The 19,044-nt window shown below is 50.8% G+C and overlaps 1 protein-coding gene across 15 annotated transcripts in view; it reads left to right on the top strand.

Annotated features, from left to right (window-relative positions):
* Positions 1 to 19,044, top strand: part of AGAP1 (ArfGAP with GTPase domain, ankyrin repeat and PH domain 1) — a 550,398-nt gene that overhangs the window by 271,991 nt on the left and 259,363 nt on the right. For all 15 annotated transcript variants that reach the window (XR_013557140.2, XM_078450755.2, XM_078450753.2 and 12 more), the window contains one exon: positions 3,534 to 3,626. Coding sequence is in view for 14 of the 15 variants with exons in the window: in XM_078450755.2 (XP_078306881.1) it covers positions 3,534 to 3,626 (93 nt within the window). In the remaining variant the exon portion in view is untranslated. The remainder of the gene's footprint in view (positions 1 to 3,533; positions 3,627 to 19,044) is intronic.

Below are 19,044 nucleotides of genomic sequence, written 5' to 3'. Positions count from 1 at the left end.
AAAGAGGCCAGAGTTAATTAAGTAGTACACACATCATTTTTCAAATACCATGCTTATGAATTTCACAGAATAGACCTGTAACGTACCCACCACTCCGGGCTCACGTTTTGCAGTCACAGATGTTTGCTTGCATATACGTGCGTTTTTAGACAGAAATCACATGCACTCTAGAATAAACTGGGATAAACACACAGGCTAGAATAAACTTAAAATCGCTCCTGTGGTAGCCAATTCGTGTTGTATTTGCAGAGGGATCCATCAGAAGCTAAATAATATCTTAACTTTGCTTATTGCTTTGGAAAAAAAAAACCATGGTTTTGAGAAAAAGAAGTATTAAAAGGCTCCGTCCATTCAGTGTTTGGTTTTCTAAAATGGGTTCTTAGGACAGTTAATTCCGTGTCGTTGCACTAAAGTACATGTGGTTAAGATGTTGTTCGAGAAAATATTTTCATACAGAGGAGTAAAAAACACGTGCACATACGTTCCACCCAGCTCATCAAACACAAGCATTTTGCTGCCGCTGCTGCTCCTACGAAAGAAATAACACGTCTTGGGTAAAAGTTGAAGCCCTCCAGGTGTGCGTCCTGAATACAGCCCCCAACCCCCCCCCCCACCCGCCCCCCGCCGCGTGTCTGAGGATCAGCATGACCTTGAGTTTGGTGTTTATCGTCTGTATCCGTGTCTCCAACTAAGGCATGTGTCCGTGACTGCGCGCTGCCTTGCCTTGCCTCTTTTCAGATGTTAAAATAACAGTGTCATTGACACGATCCTTTCAAAACCTCACCCTGTCACGCCGATCCCATTAGAACAGAGCCAGGCGTACCCAGTGACCACGTTGTGAAAAGACTCCAAGAAACTCTCCGTAAAAACAGGCAGCGAGGTTCATGGTGTGAATAGACGCGTTTGTGTTTTGTGTGTCATAGAGGAGAGTGTGGGTCCTGTCACCGTGTGGCCCGGCAGCCTTTGACTGGCGATGGCTTGCAGGGGAAAAGCAGGCTTCTGTCCGGCGGTGAGGGCTCTTCAGCGATGCTTCCTGTCCCCGTGCGCAGCTGGCGACGGGGGTCCCCTCCATGGCTTCTTGCATCACGTGGGGAAAGGTAAACATTTTTGCAAAGGCGGAGGTGGCGACGGGGCTGTCTCTCTCTTCCTGGCCCCCGTGTTCGGGGTCGGCGAGGGTGGAGGTCTCTCTCCGGGCCGCTGCCGACCCCCTTGCGGAGTGTGCTCAGCCCTTGTTGGGCGCCAGCTGTGCGCACCTGGCCAGTCGCGTCGCGCGGTCACTCCTGACACGCGCAGCTGGCGCCCGCAGCCGCTCTGTACCGGAGGCTGTCACGGAGCCGTTTCAGCACGAGCACAAGGATGTACTGCGGCTGGTGTCGTCTCAGGGCTGGCGGATGGCTCAGGGGATCTTACTGCAGATACGTGCGTCGCGGTGCTTATGTCGGCGGGTTTGTCTCCGTGTGGCCCTTGGGTCTCTGTCCTGTTGGCGGGTACTGCAGCCTGCTGGGGGACAGCAGTCGTGGGACTGAGGATCGCGGTCCCTGAGACGTCCGTGTTCTGGCCGTCTCCACCAGAACCTTAGAGCCGTCCGGGAGCCTCTGTGGCATTTTGGCGGTGGAGTCTTACTAACTTTCAGGGCCATTCACCTCCCAGTACATGATCAGACACTGAGTTTGGTTCTCCAGAACCCTGCTTCCGCAGGATCTGGAAGTCTCCTGCTCAGAGACAGGGGGACTGTGGGGACAGATGTGCTGCCTTGAGGAAGATGTTAATTTTTTGTTTGTTTGTTTTGTTAATTATTCTGGTTAATAGAGAATAATGAAGGTGGATTTTTCAAATTGGGAAATTTGGAATTAACCAGATTTCAGAAGTATCATTAGTGATCTCTGTTGATTAAAAAAAAAAAATTTTTTTTTTTAAATATTATCACTGGGAGCTTTGAATCTTACTTTACAAATAGAAACCTCGAGTTCCGGCTTGCCTGAGCACGTTAGGATATGGCAAAAGGAGAATTTAGGGCTATTTCATGGCTGTAACTGTACGTTATTAATTAGAGAATTAATTAGAAGAGTGAGCCCCTACCCTGTGGCTAAAATTCATGACAAGGAATGGGCTCCCTCTTAGCCCAAATGGACAAACTTTCTTCTACATTTTTCTTCAACTTTCTCTTTGCTGCTGGTTTTATGTCCCGTTACCCCATGCCAGGCTTCTAGCCTCCTAAAGAAAAAAGGTGCACAGTGCCTGGCACGTAGTAGGTGTTCAGTAAACGCTGGCTCTTACACCAGCAATGTGGCATGTTCCCTAACGAGCACACATGCTCTTTGAAGCGCCACATCTGAGTTTATCGCGGGGACTTTTCTCTCTCACCCCATGACGTTGCCCCTTTTAATATTTAAAAAAACTCAGCTGCCCTGTCTTACACCCCTCGGAAACTGGATTTCATTAGCTTTTCATTGCAGCACTGGACACTGCAAAGTCTATTCATTTCATATATCATCTCCGATTTGAAAAGCACATGAAAATGTTTCTCCATTTTCAATATTGCGTGAGTAATGTTCCCATTGAAAAGTAATGGAGTGAAGTTGTCACTTGTCAGCACAGTTATTAAGGAGGACGAGTTTCAGATCTTTCTCTCATAATAAAATAAATCTGTCAGAAAATCATTGTGCTCACACTCTCTCTCATGCCATCGAGAGACGGAGACTGAGCCGCGGTGCGCCTTCCACTTGCCGAAGTCACGGCGTGCGCGGGGTTGCGTCTTCCCTGGGCGGCACGCGGCCACCCTCCCCGCCGGTCGCCCGCGCCCGGGGCCGTTCACGGAACGTGGACGGCTCCACCAACAAGGCTGTTCGACCGACCTGGCCGACCAAGCTGCTCGTTTTCTCCCAAGCGCTGATATTTTGCCAGAAGAGATACTTTCAACTTTGTTCCCCTCTGTTATGTTTTGCGGTGTGGCAGGCCAGTTGGATGTTGAGGGTGTTGCTTTCTAACCGTCCAAAAGCAACACTAAAAAAATTTAAAAAAATAAAAAACATTAACGGCACCTAGATACGAATGAACGGTGTACTGTTCAATCGCCCAGCTCCGTCGTTAGCAGAATTTAGAAATCCCTCAGACGTTCATTAAGTATATACGTTTACGTGGTCGGTTTCTCAACCAAGCTGCAAGGAAGGAGGCCTCTTCTCCTTGGCCGTATTAACTGCAGGCCCAGAACGTGTTTTCCTGTTGGGTGTTGCTTCGCTATATGGTCCATTGGTTTCCAGTAATTGAATTTTGAACTCTTTTAAAAAAAGAATTAAAAGGTAATTCTGCGGTGGAAAAGTAGGGAGAAAAGTTGAGAAAAGCCTGCGTAAAACGACAGATCAGTGGAAATTCAAAGTACTAAACGGTCTGCTTCTCGGACGTGCGTGCGTACACGCGCACACCGTCCGTGGCTTCTCCGTATGGGTGTGCAGAAACTATTCAAATAAGGGCAGACCTGCAGATCCGTGAACCGCAGCCCTTACCCAAATGCTAACTTTATTTTTGCTTTGCAGTCTCGGAAAGGGAGTGACCCAGACAAAGAGAAGAAAGGCCTGGAGGGCCGAGCAGACAGCATCGGGAGCGGTCGAGCCATCCCAATTAAACAGGTACGCCGTTTCCCCCTTTCTTCCCTTCCTGGCGCTGGAGGCACACCTCGGGTCTCTCCTTGCTATGATGCTGGCTCGTGCACCAAGGTTTGTTTGATGTGCTCTGTTGATGAATGTAGAAGTCGCTCACTTGACATCAATTAGAAGAGGTTCCTGTGTGTATTAAAATAGGATCATTAGAATAAGAAGAGGGAAAATGTGACAACAGATCTAATGAAGTACAGTCTGCCCGCTGCATATGGAGAGTGTTTCGAGGCTGAGCTGGCTTCAAAGGCCGCCTTTGTAGCTCGGCTTTGATTGGGCCGCTGGCCGCCAGTCGACAGGGGTAAATCAGATCGCTGTACAAGAGCCCCTTGTGATCACAGGAATAGCCCGATGTGGCCCTAATTTGCTCTCGCAGACGGACATCTGAACACTGTTTCAGGCTGGTTTGTAACAACGAGGCAATTAGTTGTGATAATCATAGCCGGTGTGTCAGCTGCGCGCTCTTGTTTGTAATTTGCTAATGAAGGAATTGTAACTTTGATTAGGTTCAGTTTCATTTAGACCTTATTATATAAAGGAACATTTACAGCTGTAATGTGGGGCCTTAATTAAACTTCCTCATTACACAACAGGACTTGAATTCAAGCATTTGTTTTGGCCTGTGTTGCTAGCCTGGAATAGGTTTTCATTAGCCCAGAAACCGGGAACCAAATGACTCCGTGTCTCAAGTAAAGTGGGAATTCACGTGACGTATTTTGCTGTTATGTTCCCAAGGAAAATAAAAATAAAGACTTCGACCCAGCGCTGTGGCTCCTGGAAATAGCGTCTTTTACTTTGTGAAAGTATTTGCGAAGTCCAGTTGATTTAGAGTGCATTCTGCTTGAGAGAGCGAGGAGGGGGGAAAAAAAAATCTGTGGGCAGAATAATAACTGCCTCTTAAGAACACGGCTGTGACCGGTTTGTCCCTCTGGGTGATCGCTCTCTGTCAGCTTCTACTGCGGGCACCTAGGCCGTTTCCCAAACCCTTCGGCAGCCCGGCTTGGCCCCGGCCGCCCTCACAAAGGGCCAGAGTCTGTGCGCACACACAGCTTTGCTCCCTGCGCGCCATCAGGCATGCAGCCGCAGGGGCCGGGCAGGTTCGGTGTGGACGTACCGGAACAGGTTGGATAGAGCCCTGGCATCCCGGGTGAGGCCCGAGCAGGCACTCCACGGGGTGTTTTCACAAGAGACGTTCAGCTACTTTTCTTTCTTTGTGTGCCTTCATTTATAAACGGAGCCGTCTAATAAGGCGATTTTAACGTGCGATGTTTCTGCCACCGACGCCGTTTCAACCAGAATTATGAAAACCGTTTAACTCATTTTTCTCTCATTTAAAACATCGGTCCTGGGACCTTTCCTTTTGGGAATATTAAAACTTAATTCTAGACTGTTTCCTTAATTCACGCCTATTGCCGAGGAGGGGGGTGCTGTCCTCTGCGCGAGCCGGGCAGGCCCCCGGTGTAATTGGAACCTTCACTCAATCTGTACCCGGCTCATCTGCAGCGGGCGGGGGGTGGGGGGTGCTTTACGGGCCGGGTTTTCAATACGTGTGCCGATTGGAGTTGACCATCAAGCGTAAAATGAGTATTATCCAGTCCTTGGAAGCCTTTCAATTGTGAATGTTCAAAATAATCACGTCAAAATCTAAATCATGGTCTGATTTCCCGAGGAATCGTAGTTGGGGAGCACGTGCAGTTCTCTGTCCCCCGTAGCTGCCCCCACGTGCAGCCACGGGTGGACCCCTCCCCGGAAGAACACACCTGTCAGAGCCCCCCGCTGCGGCAGAATGTTCCAGGCCTCAGATTCCTCATCTGTTAAATGGGCTCTGGATGATACCAGCGTCCCCCGTAACGCCGGGATGCAGACATTCCAGAGAGAATTTTTTTTAATTCCAGCAACACTGGATTTTCAAATCCGTCCTGCTCGGGGTTCTTTCGCTGGAGCCTTTCTGTGGGTCACCGGGATTGATGTGGGTCCAGAGACGGTCATATAGATTTGTCTCCCACGCCCGTGTGTGCTGTGTTTATAAAGGAGCCGAGATCATTAGAGATGGTCTGAATTCCTAACCCTCCCAAGCGTCGTGACTCCAGCCAGCGGAAATGAGGAGCCGGGGCTGCGGAGGAAGGAGCCAGTGGCCGGCATGTTCTAGGAGCTCGCCAGACCCGTTGTCGAGGAAACAGTATAAAAGAGCGCTTACGGTTTACGCGCTTTTCCCTTCGTGTCCCCTTGAACCCTCCACGTTGCCGCGTTGAGGTGGCCGTGTCGCCCTCACTTTGTGTCTAAACCCAGACCGGGCGGCTTAGGGAAGCGAGGGGGCCAGGGTTTGGAGCCCAGCGCCTCTGCTCCTTGCGCGGCCTGTGGGTGAAACACCTTCAGAAAGCTTAGAAAGCAGAGTGACGTGTTTTAAATGAAACACGTGAGCCCTGACCTCAGACAAAAATGCCTTCTGCCCAGGGGCGCCCGGGGGGCTCAGCTGGTTAAGCGTCCGACTCTTGATGTGGCTCGTGTCCCAGTCTCACGGTTTGTGAGATCAAGCCCGACATGGGGCTCTGCGCCGAGAGCGCGGAGCCTGCTTGAGACTCTCTTTCTCTCTCTCTCTCTCTCTCTCTCTCTCTCTCTCTCTCTCTGCACCTCCTCTCTGTCTCAAAAGAACGAACAGACCTTAAAACAAAAAAACAAAAATCTTCTGCCTACGAAGAAGAAACGTCCTAGACTTCCAGAGGCCACAACACATCTCTCCGGGGACGACGCGGCCACGCTCGCACTCCGGGCTTGGGCTTGGGAGGACTCACTCCCCTCCCCCCTCCGCCGCGCCCCCCCCCCAACCCCGGTGGTGGCCTGTGCAAGTCCCGCCCTTCTCCGGGCACCTGGTCCTCACGCACAGCCGTGTTCAAGACTCGCTCTGCCCGGGGGAGCTCGTGGGCCCTTTGCCCAGCGGCAGAGAGATGGCCCCGGAGCCTCCGTGATCCGATCCCCACCCCCCCCCCTCCACCCCCCCGAGGCCGGTGAGGCTGGTGGGTGTCGCTCCGGCCGGTGTGTTTGATCCAGGCAGGCTCTTTCCTGCCCCTCCTCCTGGGGATCCGGGAAGGCCCAAGCCAAGGCGGTCTTCAGCCCGCGCTGCAGCCCGACTCGTGTTCCTGTGGAACGCTCACGTTCCAGTGGATTATTTTCTCCATGTTCTGCTCACGTTTTACAGCTCGTTCATTGTGGGAACAGCGGCTCCTTCCCCCAGCGTGGGAGCTAGCTGCATCGTGACAGGCGAGGATCCCTTCACTTCCCCTTTTCCGCAGTTAAAGATTCCTCATCAAGAACATAACTGATTTTTCTGCAAAGTAATTTCGTTTTTCGAGGACCCGGGCCCACCTCTCCTTTTTTTGTCCTTTCTGGGGCCTTAGAGGAGAATTGGTTCAGAGAGTTGTTTTTCCTTTTTTTTATTCCTCTCTCTCTCTCTCTCTTTTTTTTAACTAATAAGATAAAGTCTGTTGGAATAAAAATTAAAAAGCAAAGCAAGAAAAAAAAAAAAAAAAGCCAGAGGCCCGGCTCAGCGGCGAGTGGGCTTGTCACGTATTAATTTTTCATTGCTGTGGAGAGTTGTACATACATAATCACTTGATTGCAGTGGGAGTTAGGGAGCTCCTATGGTGTCATTTGCATAAATCTTGTTAAGTCAATGGCAGTTAATGAAGTACAAATGAGCCCGGAGAAGGTGACATGGAAATCGTGGGTGGCAGATGGGAGGTCTGTTTGGGGGACGGCAGCTGTGTGCTCTCCTTTCTTTCTTTCCCTTTGGCATTTTTTAATCTCTATATTACGGTACACATACACAGCCTCGGCCCTGGCCTCTCCCCTTCCCGGCAGACTCCTGGCCGGAGCCGGGCCTCACCTCACCTCCCGCCCAGTCCCGGGCACTGTGGTTTGTTTCAACATCCCCGACCTTGGGCCGCTTGTCTTGTGCTTCTTACACAATTGAAAGACATACACGTGTTTTATCTGGTGGGACGCACGAGCCCCTCGCTGAATACTTTGAGAGTATGTTTGTCTCCTGCAAGACCTCGAAGAATCACGAAGAGTAAAAACCGTCCTTGCTTCATTATGCGTCTGTGTGGAGTCTGGTCTCCCCCCCCTTGAGGCAGGCCACCAGTGTTTCTCTGGCATTACTCTCCCGCCCGAAGCGGGGTAGGTATTCCCTGGGATGCCCGTTCTCCGTCAGGAGCGAGAGGTTCTGGAAGTAGGGGGCCGTCCGAGTCAGGCTGCGGCAGAGACCCCTCTCCGTCAGTGCAGACCCCTCCCGCGGGCCCCCGCAGGCCTGTCTCCGTCATCACGAGGGTGTCCCTGGCCCGCTGGTGTGTTTTTCGAAGCTGCAGGTGCCTGCAGGCCTCATCAGGGACTTAGATTCATGGACAAAACACAGTGTCTGCTTCCTGCTCGAAGAAGCTTTTTTTTTTTTCTTTTTTTTTTTTTCAATCTGTTTCATCAACTGGTTGATATTTTGAGAGGAACTGGTCTCTGTGGCTTTTGAAGAAAGGCAGGCAGAGAGGTGTCTGCGGGCAGGGTGCGTGTGGTGGCCGCAGTCACATGGGAGTCGCCGGGCCGTGGGCTCCTGGTCTGCGAATCCGGCTGAGGCCCTTTCCCGGTTCGGGGGCCTGCGGGGTACCGCTCCGGGCCGAGGTCAGCACACTTCAGTTTGTGACGCCCCACGGATACACCAAAGGCATGAAGTGTCCTCAGAACACCTGCTTTGAAGTCTTAATTTTGACCTTGAACCTGGTTGTCACGGTCCCCTCCGGAGCGGACAGTCGGCCGGGGAGAGTGGGCACTTGCCAACGGCCGCCCAGAGCCGCCAGAAAACCCTTCCCGAGCCTTGAGCGGAAGCGCTGACCGGCGTGGAACTTTCCGGTAGCACTCCGCCGACAGGCATGGGAACTGTTTGAAGCAGTGCGCGGTTTTGATTCTCAGCTGAGTAGAAAGAAGCAATTGTCGACGGAGTGAAAGGCGCCTCTGGAGTTAATCCCCTCGGCCAGCCCGCCGCAGGCCGCTGACCCGTGTTGTCTGGTACCCGGGATCAGCACGAGGGGGTGGAATGCGTGGGGCTGACAGAATAAAAGCCCCCTGATGACGCTCACTTTCACCTCTCAGAGTTGGACACCGCTCGCGGCCGGTTGGTCGACTGCCAGCCGGTGCGTCGGCAGAGGGAACACGCTGGAGGCCAGGCTGAGACTTTGGGGAGATTGAGGCAGAGGGGGGGACGCCGTGTTCTTCCTCCCAGGAGCACAGGACAGAGGCCGGTTCTGGGGGCCTGCGCCGCCCTCTCCACAGCATCTGCAAGGTGTTCGCGCGATGGCTCACGGCGGTCGGGCCTGATCACAGAGGAGCCAAGGTGAGCGAAAGGCGCCCTGAGAATACGTTGTTCACCCATGTGGCAAATCAGGTCTGCGCGGGCATCAGGGGCCCGGTTAGTTCCCCAGAAGCAGATAATTTACTGACGTGGACCCCAGTGCCCTGAAAGCTAATTTACCTCACTCGGGTGAACAACTCCCTGAGAGCATTGCATCTGGCCTGGTTCGCGACAGACTCAGCCAATTACGATTATTAATTTAATGGGTCAGGTGGGTGCGTCACATGCTTTTAATTTGACTCCTCAAATATCACACCGTCGTTGGAAAAACAGTGCAGAATGTCTGGATGCCTCGGCAGGAAGTTACAGTCGTCTGTCTTTGACTAAATGGGACACGCTTCCCCCCCACCCCCAGACCCCTTTGTGATAATGTAGGGGGACGACAATACGGTCTGTACAAAATGCTTGAAGAAATTACATTAACCGAAATACCGAACCCATCATTTAAATATAAATCTGCGAGGCAGTTTCAAACGATACCTCCCTGGTCTTGCTGGCTGGGCTGCAGGAGGGTAGGTAATACAAAGCCGTGTGTGCCTGAGTGCTTTGTACGTTGTAAACTGCCGTGCAGACATAATGTTCTTTCCAGGAAGACTCAATGTGTCCTCTGTGTATCCATAATCCAGGAGCTGGGATAATATCTGACTAAGTGATTCATTTCGGCAAAATGTTGTTTATTTTCTCTAAAAGTTCAACGGTGATGGTGAAACCCAATTCCCAACGAGCTCAGAAACATAAGCTCACACACGAGAAGAGGAACGTTCCCCAAAGCGGATGTTGGCAGGCATTGCCAGAATTCGGTTTTGTCGGGACGAATCAGTAATATTTGTTCTGGGCATTGGTTCTTCTCAGGCACAGTCAGCCTATAGCAGTCACGTGCTCTCCTGTGTAGACGTGCACCGGGTTCCGTGCTGGGGAAGATGTCCACGACCCAGGCTGGGCTCAGATGCGCGGTGAAGACCGCAGTCCTGGCGAATAAGTGTGTGGAAGGGACGCTGGGAGCCCCAGGAGCTAAGGAATGATGGATTCGACTGAGCCGGAAAGGTGGGGAGGAGGAGGGGGAGGGGGGTAGAGGGTAGCGGATGGGGAGGCAGCCACCAGAGGCAGGAGGGGGACAAAATGAGCAGAGTGGCGGGAAGGAGGGGTGCCAGAAGAGGATGTGAGGAGGGGACTCTGGAAGGGCTGGGGATGTCCTGTGGCCAAAGGCCTTGGCTGGCCTTAATGGGATGTTGGGAGGGGTGCTGGTTTCCCCGTGTCCGCTGTGGGGCGTCCTGCCGTGTTTCCGCGCAGTGGCTGGGTGGGGGTGGGAGACTTAGGACAGCATAGAGCTCGGGGCTCCAGGCTCCCCATAAGGGGACTGCACCTGCAGGCAGTGTCCCCGAGGGCCAACCTCTGCAGAGCGATCATGGCCACTGTGCTTCCTAATACAAGGGTCTCCTCCCTCTTGCTACTTTATCCCGTAGGGTTTATGGTGCCGGGTACTTAAAATCTGTAAGAGTATCGGCAGTGGCCAACGCTGACTGTTTCTGAGAGCCAGAAACTGTCTCCATTTGACAGATGAGAAAAGGAAGGCCCGAGAAAAAAGTAACTTGCCCAGCATCACACATTGAGTTAGCCTGCGAGGGCTGTGAGGGCTGGGATGACAGAGACCCCCTCGACAAGGGGATTCAACAACAGACGTTGGCTTCTAGAGACTGGAAGGCCGCAATCAAGGGGATGGCAGGATTGGTTTCTGGTGTGGCCTCTCTTCCCGGCTTGCATATGGCTGCCTTCCTGCTCTGTCCTCGCACGGCTTCTCCTCTGTGCAGCTACTCCTGGGCTCTGTTCCTCTGCTGCGAAGGCCACCAGTCATACTGGAGTAGGGCCCCACCCTTGGCACCTCAGTTAACCTCCATTACCCCTCTGAGGTTCCCTGTCTCCAAGTATGGTCCCACTGGGAGTTAGAGCTTCAACATCTGGATTTGGGGGGCACATAAATCAGCCCATAATGTGGGGCCGATCATAGCAGAGCTGGGACAGGAGCTCAGGTGGGCGTGACCACAGGGCCACCTGCAACGGTCTTTATGATATTCTTCTGCCTTAGGCCTTCCAGATGTTATGAGGTAAGGCCACCGTATTCCTGTCCGTATGTTGGAGAATCGAAAGAGCCCACTTTGTGGGGCTCCGTGTCCTGGTCAACAAACACAATATTCAGAACGTCCTGGCTTGAGAGTTTCAGCATAAATCCTCTTAATTAAGTTTCAGAACGGTGGTCGCTTGAAATAAGACGTAGGGGAACGCGTGCTGTCACCAAGCATGTAGCTCCCTCTGTGTGCGGCACATCTCATAGTCGCTGAGGCAGTGGAGACCCTTCAGATGGCTTTTCAAAAGAGACACTGAAATAGTCCGTGGTTTCGGTGGATGCTTTCCCGGGCAAAGGTAGCTGCTCGGGACAATGAGCAGATGTCAGGCCTGTGGCTGGGGGTGGCCAGGAAACGCTGGTTGAGTCCGCGAGTGCCTGTGGTTCTGGGGTTTATCTTTCAGCTCCCCTGCTGGCCTTCCAAACACACACGATCAGTTGTGTCCCAAGTCACCTGACCTGCCCCTTTGATAGAGGCCACAGTGCTGTGTGTTAGTGTATCCCAGGTAGAGGGGAGGCCCAGAGAGACGTACATCTCATTCTTGAAAGGGGTGGCAGGAACGCCAGGACCTCACCGTGAAGGTTCAGATCCCGACGCATGACGCGTGGCTGCGGACCCTTCACCACAGTCCGCACGTTTGCAAACGCCGCGTGGAAACAGAGGGTTTACGACGCCGCCTGAGGAAGTCCTAGCATCACAATCTGACTTCATTTCTGTTCCGTTGAGCAGCTGTGAATGGAAGATGCGGGGTCTCTGCATGTGAGAACCTCGACCACAGACAGGGACTCCTCCCAAGCTGGCTTTCGTCCTTTGTGAATAGAACGTGGACACCTGTCCTCCAGAGGAGTCACACCGGCTATCAAAATCGCACATTTTGTGTAAAAAACAGCGAGAGCGGAACCCCGTGGGGCGTTTGGCTGCTGGACTGGACACTTTCCCCCCAAAATGGGGGCGGGGCCCAGGCCTTACCTGCTGGTACCCCAGGCGTCCCGGGGCCACCGTGGCCCCAACGCGTGCTCTGGGCCCACGGCGGGCTCCTGCTTGGTGCTGGCTCCAGAGCCTCTCGCCCCGAGTTCTAGAGAAGGGGTCCTCTTCTCAGGAAAGACAGCAGGCAGTGACATTTTCACCAGGTAGTTTTGAGTAGCAAAAGCACCCTCTCCTTTCCCGCATCTCGCCAAGGGGACCTCTTTCCAGCTGACTTGGCGATGACCAGGTTTTCAGAGCCTTGGTACCAAAGCTGGCAGCTGTAATTACATAAGTAGGTATTTGATGAAATAGTATAAAACAAGCACGGAAGGGTTTAGGCACGGGAAGTATATTTGTACATAGACATCTTTTATAAAGTACCGAATAATACGGTTATGTTTCTAGACAGGCACAATAGATACAGTGAACATCTCAGGGCCTCCCCAGACCTAGTCTTCCCCGATTCCGTGAGACCTGCACCCCGCTGTATTTACCTGCTCCCATTTCCACCTGCTTAGGAAGTCCGCACAATTAGGCAGATTATTGCTGTGTTGGGTTTAGAACAGCAGTGCAGGCCCCCGGGTGCCTGTTGCGCATCAGTTACTGTACTAGAGGCCGTAATGAGATGAGCTCATTTAATTCCCCGCCGACCTAGGGCAGCACTCCTGCCGGCAGCAGACGAGGAGTCCAAGGCTTTGGGAGGTCAGGTCATGCCGTAGACGAGGTCTCCGCACTAACAAGTGTCAGAGCTGGGATTCAAATCCAGGAGTTCTCTTGAGTTTCTTTCTAGAAAAGTCTTCCCTGCCCCATTCTCACTGACTGAAAGTGTCCTCACAGCGACCGTCTTTTCTAAACCGGATCAAAATTCAAGTAGATGGTAGCCTTGCCTTGTGGGGTTCCATGTTTCACACGGGGCCATCCTCGAAAGCGTGTGCCGTCTGGCACTTAGACCGACCCTGGTACCCGTGTGGCAGCATGACCCAGGGTCACCTTCAGGCCCCGAGGTTGACCGATTGATCAGGGCTGGCTCGTGAGAGATTTTCACCCGTCTAGGCACATGGGGTCACTTGGGGCTCCTTCCTTTCCCTCGTTGAACATGCATGGCTTTGGTTGCTACTGGTCCCTTTAATCCTCCTGTCTTTGGGGCCCAAGTGGAATGCCTTCTGTGCCACAAAAACCTACCTTGTCCTCAAGGAGAGGTAATGTCTCTTCGCCCTCCTCCTTCCAATGACGCTTCATCAGGTCTTGGGATCTTGGCCGCCATCTTGTCTGATGCATCTGCTGGTGCGCTTCACACATGTGCTCCCCTGCCTGCTCACACGCTTACGCAGGGGTGCTGGCTGGCGGAGCTCCTCTCCTGCAGTGGTGAGTAGGGGGAGAGTAGAAGTAGTAGACGAGTAGGCCGCTATTGTAAACTTTGACGTTTGTTGTGAAGAGTGTGTTCCATTGGAGAGGTTGTACTCAGCGTTGGTCTATGTTTGAAAAATTGCGTAAATTTTAATTCAGTGTTCTTTATGTTTGATTCTTGCATGTACCTAGAATACTATACTTAGGTGTGACACGAGAGGTACGTTTTTAAAAATTTTTCTTTTAATGTTTGTTTATTTACTTTTGAGAGAGAGAGAGAGAGAGCACAAGTGGGGGAGGGACAGAAAGAGGGGGAGACACAGAATCCAAAGCAGGCTCCAGGCTCTGAACTGTCAGCACAGAGCCCGACACGGGGCTTGAACTCACGAACTGCGAGATCACGACCTGAGCCGAATTTGGGCACTTAACTGGCTGAGCCCCCAGGTGCCCCAAGAGGTACATTTTTTAACCTTCAAAGAAGCAAACCATTGTCAGTGACCAAAATGATTTTCAAAAACTTTTTTTCTAGAACCTCTCTGCTACTTTTTATCATTCATACAGAAGAAATTCCATCTAAGTATCGTCATTATGTGACTTGGTTTGTAAGAATTTTTTTTATGTCAAACCTGCAAATTTTCACAACACTGGAGTGTTCTGTAATTGCCAGGTTCTTACCCCATTTTTACCCCAGATTTTACCTCACTCTACATCAACTACAGCCTTCATGATTGTAATTTGTGCTGAAACAAGAATATGTTTATCCTCACAATGTTATTCTATAGGGAAATAATTCATATTATTTTTAATGTGCATTAAATTTTATGGAGATACATAAATATATCTGTTGTACAGACATACCACTGTGGCTATAAGTAACCCTCAGGAGACGATTCAGAAATGAAAAGCCACAAGAAGCAAATAACATGGATGGATATTTGGCCTTTCTTTGCTAATACCTAAAGTATTGGAAATTTAAAACAATGAGAAGTAATTTTATGCTTTGTTTTATAACTAACAAAGCATGATAAAATTCTACTCTTAGCAAAAGTTAGTTTAACAAGAATGTTTAGGGGCGCCTGGGTGGCTCAGTCGGTTAAGCGTCTGACTTCAGCTCAGGTCATGATCTTGTGGTTCACAAGTTTGAGCCCTGCATCGGGCTCTGTGCTGACAGCTCAGAGCCTGGAGCCTGCTTCACATTCTGTGTCTCCTTCTCTCTCTGCCTGTACCCTGCTCACTCTCTGTCTCTCTCTCTCAAAAATAGACATTAAAAAAAGAATGTTTTAGAAACGCATTGCTGTGTTACTGAACATTGGATGATGTAGCAGTACATAAAGGATGTAAAAAATCCTATTCACTTTGTCCTATTAATCTCTCTGCTAGAAATTTATCCCAAAGGAATGAATGATTCACCAAGAGAAAGGGACAGAATCTTAGATGTACAAAAATGTTCATAGCAGAGTTATTTATAATATCAAAACCCTGGGAACTACAGATGTCCCACAACGAGGACTTAATTAGTGATGGCCACCTAATAGTGCTAGGTAGACAGCGTCTGGAACTTTTAGAGACCATTTAGAGGTGTGACAAGTGTTTGTGAAATAATCACGGAGAGCGTAAAGCTGTGTACTTATAATAATCAGATCACCAAATGTATACTTGGTTTAAAGTTGGGTGAATAGGAAGACAATGAGAAACAAAGAAGGCCTTTAATATTTTCAGCTTCTGGTTGTGAAATAATTTTGCAAAAGCTGCAGCAACAGCGTCCCCCGCGCCCCGCGCCCCGCGCCCCCTCAGGCCGGCAGGTGCACACAACCCCAGCGCAGCGATCACCGCCGGGCGCAGACGGCGGCACTGTGTGCTGAGCTCCTCCGCAGACCTCGTTCTGACTCCATACCTGGCTGCAACCCGGGGTCCCCGCGTGCGTGGGGTCGCTTCACCCCCTTGGCCACCTCGGTCTTCCGTACCTTCCGGAGCTTGCTGCCGTCTTAGGAATGCCGATCGGGGGTATGTCGAGTGCCCTTCAGCACGCCCTGCCTGGAGTGACTGGACTGAGGCTGTGCCTCTTGGGCTGGGGTACCGCAGGAGCGTCGTGTCCTGGGTGCCCTCAGCAGGGGGCACGTGAGAGCCACGCAGCTTCCTGTCGGTGGCGTTGACCTTGGCCATTTGGCTAGGGTGGGCTCTGTCAGGGTTCCCTGTAGGAAGTGATTATTTTTCCCTTTGCTGACAACGAATTGATAAATATCTTGGGGAAATACTTTGAGACCACGGTGATAGTCTGTAAAAACGTTTTTAACGATAGAAGTTGCATTCAATAAGTAGGTTTTAAAAAATGAAGACAATTTCCTTCTGATCAATGTGCATTGTCTTGAATAAAATGCCCTGGGTGCCGTGTGTGTGTGTGTGTGTGTGTGTGTGTGTGTGTGTGTGTGTAAGTAGAGCAAAGCTAAATTTCCCCTCCTTCACACGGAATGAGCTAGAAGTCTAAATACCACGAAATGCCTCTTCCGATCAAGGAAATTTCAACGTCAGTAGTTACATATACACTAGTACTTTTAAATATTTACTGGCCTTTTAGTAATATGCACCATGCAAAATTATTTCACAGCCCAAAAGGACAGCTAAGGGGAGCCCCAGGGTGAGGAAGAGCCTGGAGGGGGTGGGCAGGGTGGGGGAGGTGAGGAGGAGCCCCAAGTGGGCGGGAGGAACCCCCAGGGCAAGTAGGTGCTATCAGCACTGGGAGTGTGAGCGGACCAGGTGAGAGTGGAGAGGCAGTTTGCAAACTTACAGGGAGCCAGAGGCTGTGGGCCTTGAAGGGTGAGCACACAGTAGGTTCTCAGCGGATCCTAAGAGCGAGTAAATCTTTGACACCACTCTGGCCCAGGTGCGATGCCAGCTTGGTGTAATGCAGGAGACTTCATGCAGGTCCTTCTGCCAACCAACATGTGTTGGGTTTCATCTCAGATCTTTTTTTTTTTTTGCATGAAAATTGAAGTTCTCTTTGAGATTTCTCCTATTTTTTTTAAGTAATTCCTTATGTATTCATATATCTGTGTATTTATGTAATATATTAATAGAAACAAATGCTATGTATTAACCGTAAGAGGTTTTTTCCCCCTCCCGATCGTTCCATTTTTACCCAGACAATCATGTGCTCTGCTGGTGTTCATACTGGACTTACAGTGGCCTCGCGTAACAAGCGTGCTGTTTCCAAAGCCGGACGAGGTCCGCGCTTTACACGTGGGGAAACTGAATCCCCGGGAAGGTTCTGTGACTTGCCCAGGGTTCCACCTCATTATGTGACAGGATCCAGGACCCGTCTCTTCAGACGCTCACTCCAGCGCTCTTTCCACTATTAACGCAGACATCCTGGGCATTCTCTTCTCCCTTGGGCTTAAAAATAGGTAGAAATAACAAATATTGTTTGCACATACCCTGATTATATTGCGACTGGCCACTTTTTTCCTAAGTTGCGTCCTAAAGCTCCCTACTGTTTGATCTCACTATTGTGAAAACGAGGAAGCGAATAACTAAAAATGATCACGTTTGCAAAGACCTGGCTCCTGTGCCGTTTATTTATCCAGCAGGCTCGCCGATGCCCCCACCGCAACCCAGTGAGACTCGGGGGTGCTTTTCTTTACGTCTTACCGATGATCAAGGTGAGGCTCCGCTCGCACGATTTCCTAAAGCCTGTAGGAGGCAAAGACGGGATTCAAACCCACATCTGCCTCTTTCCAAAACTCCCCCCCACCCCCCCCCCCTCCCCGGTCTTCGCATTTAACGGCCTCACCTCTGGCTGAGCTTGCCGTGTGACTGACTCCCTCGGTTACAGTAAACATCCAGGCACCGGGTAACCCAGAGGCCGCTGCAGCCGCGTCTCCTAAATGACGCCGGCACGGCGGGGCCTTCGGCTGGGGGCACCCGCGCTCCACGGTACAGCCAGACCTTCCGCGACAACTCCTTCCCACCCCCCACCCCCCGCCCCCGTTCCAGAAACCCTCTAAGTATATTCCGCAGCGGTTGTTTGTAATTGGAGTATCTGGAATTCACTGTGGTTTTAATTAGTTGATTACTAGTTCTTTAAAATGTACTGTACTCACTGTGGGTCTTGCAAATTGGTAACTGGTAGCTACCAGTATAATTAAATATTTCAAAGCACTTGGCTACAGCGGCATTGAACTGTGAAGAAATAATATTGTATAGCCAATCAAAAAGAGATCCTTGTAAACTCATTTACGGCGGCAGTGTGTGTTAGGGCCATCATAGAGATGCTTACTGTAGGAGAAATTAAAGATACAATTTTGTGCTAAGAGGCAATATAGAAATTAGTTCCTGAATTACTTGTTAATTGATTTGGTAATTCCCTTGGGTCTGTATCCTCTTCTCCCCCCCCCCCCCTTTTTTGTTGTTGTATTCAGTTAACGGTGACTGTTCCCAGAGCAATAAAAATATTTTTCACACTTAGATTAGCTACGTCCTTACATCAGACTGCTCGCATTCATATTTGCAGAACCAAAAAAAAAAAAAAAAAATACCTGCCTTAACTACAACCAGCATATTGTTGTTTTATGTGTTCTCATCAAGGTAACCAGCGCGTGCATTTGTGGGACTGGATAATTTCAGCAAAAAGGAAGCGCATTTTTATGTCTCGTGTTTGAGGAGGTTTCTCTGATTTTTTTCCCCCCTTTTCCTAATGGAAGCCCTCATTTTATTATCAACAGTGGAAGAGATTTGGCAGACTTGATTTATGGAAGTCTTATTGTTTGCAATTCAGCAAGAATAACCGTACAAAAGGCCATTTGTAGGAAAGTGCAGATTGCTCCTAGAAATGATACTGGGAGAGGATGAGGCCTGTTTCTCCTGTGGCGATTGAGGGTGGGTCAGAGGAGAGCACTGTGCCCCACAGGCTGGCAGGGGGAGCCCCTGGGGCCCGGCTCCCTGCCTCGGGGCTACCCCTTCCCCTCCTGCCGGCTGACAGACGGGAAACGACATTGGGCTTCGTGTACGAATTTATGCTGCTCTGTGCGGGAGGCAGCGACCGTCGTCCTTCGGGACTTTTGAGACCGGACACGGTGGCCTCATACACATTTCTCGTACCTTTTGGCTGTACTTGGGGCCCAAAAGGGGATATAGAAGACTCCTTACCAAATAGAGTTACCTTAATCTGAGGCCAGTCGGTTATATTTTCTGTTGCCCCCCCCCCCCCCCCCCACCATCACCAACGTGTCTAAGCATCATTATGCTTTGGCTAAATTCAGGGTAGTGGATGTGCATTTCAGCGTCTGCTCTTAAAAACCTGTGATGATGATTTATATTCAGTGGGGCAAAGCAGACCGTGTTTGCATTCAGCCCTGTCTCTATTAAAAAGTACGAAGGTACGGCAGTAAAAGGTAACTTTGATTCTGAAATGTGAAAGCCCTCCCAGTTTTAAGAGGCGTCCTCCGTTGGGCTACTGTTGAGCGTGCCCTTTGGCGAAAGAGCCGCCCGGACGGTCGTTGGCTTTGGTGGGCAGACAGGGAATACTTGTGTGTGCCCTGTGCTCGAGAGGGAGTCCTTCTCGCTGCCCACA

Source organism: Panthera onca, chromosome C1 (genome assembly GCF_046562875.1).
Source record: "Panthera onca isolate mPanOnc1 chromosome C1, mPanOnc1 haplotype 2, whole genome shotgun sequence".
NCBI classification, from domain to species: Eukaryota; Metazoa; Chordata; class Mammalia; order Carnivora; family Felidae; genus Panthera; species Panthera onca.
This window is presented reverse-complemented; position numbering and strand designations above follow the sequence as displayed.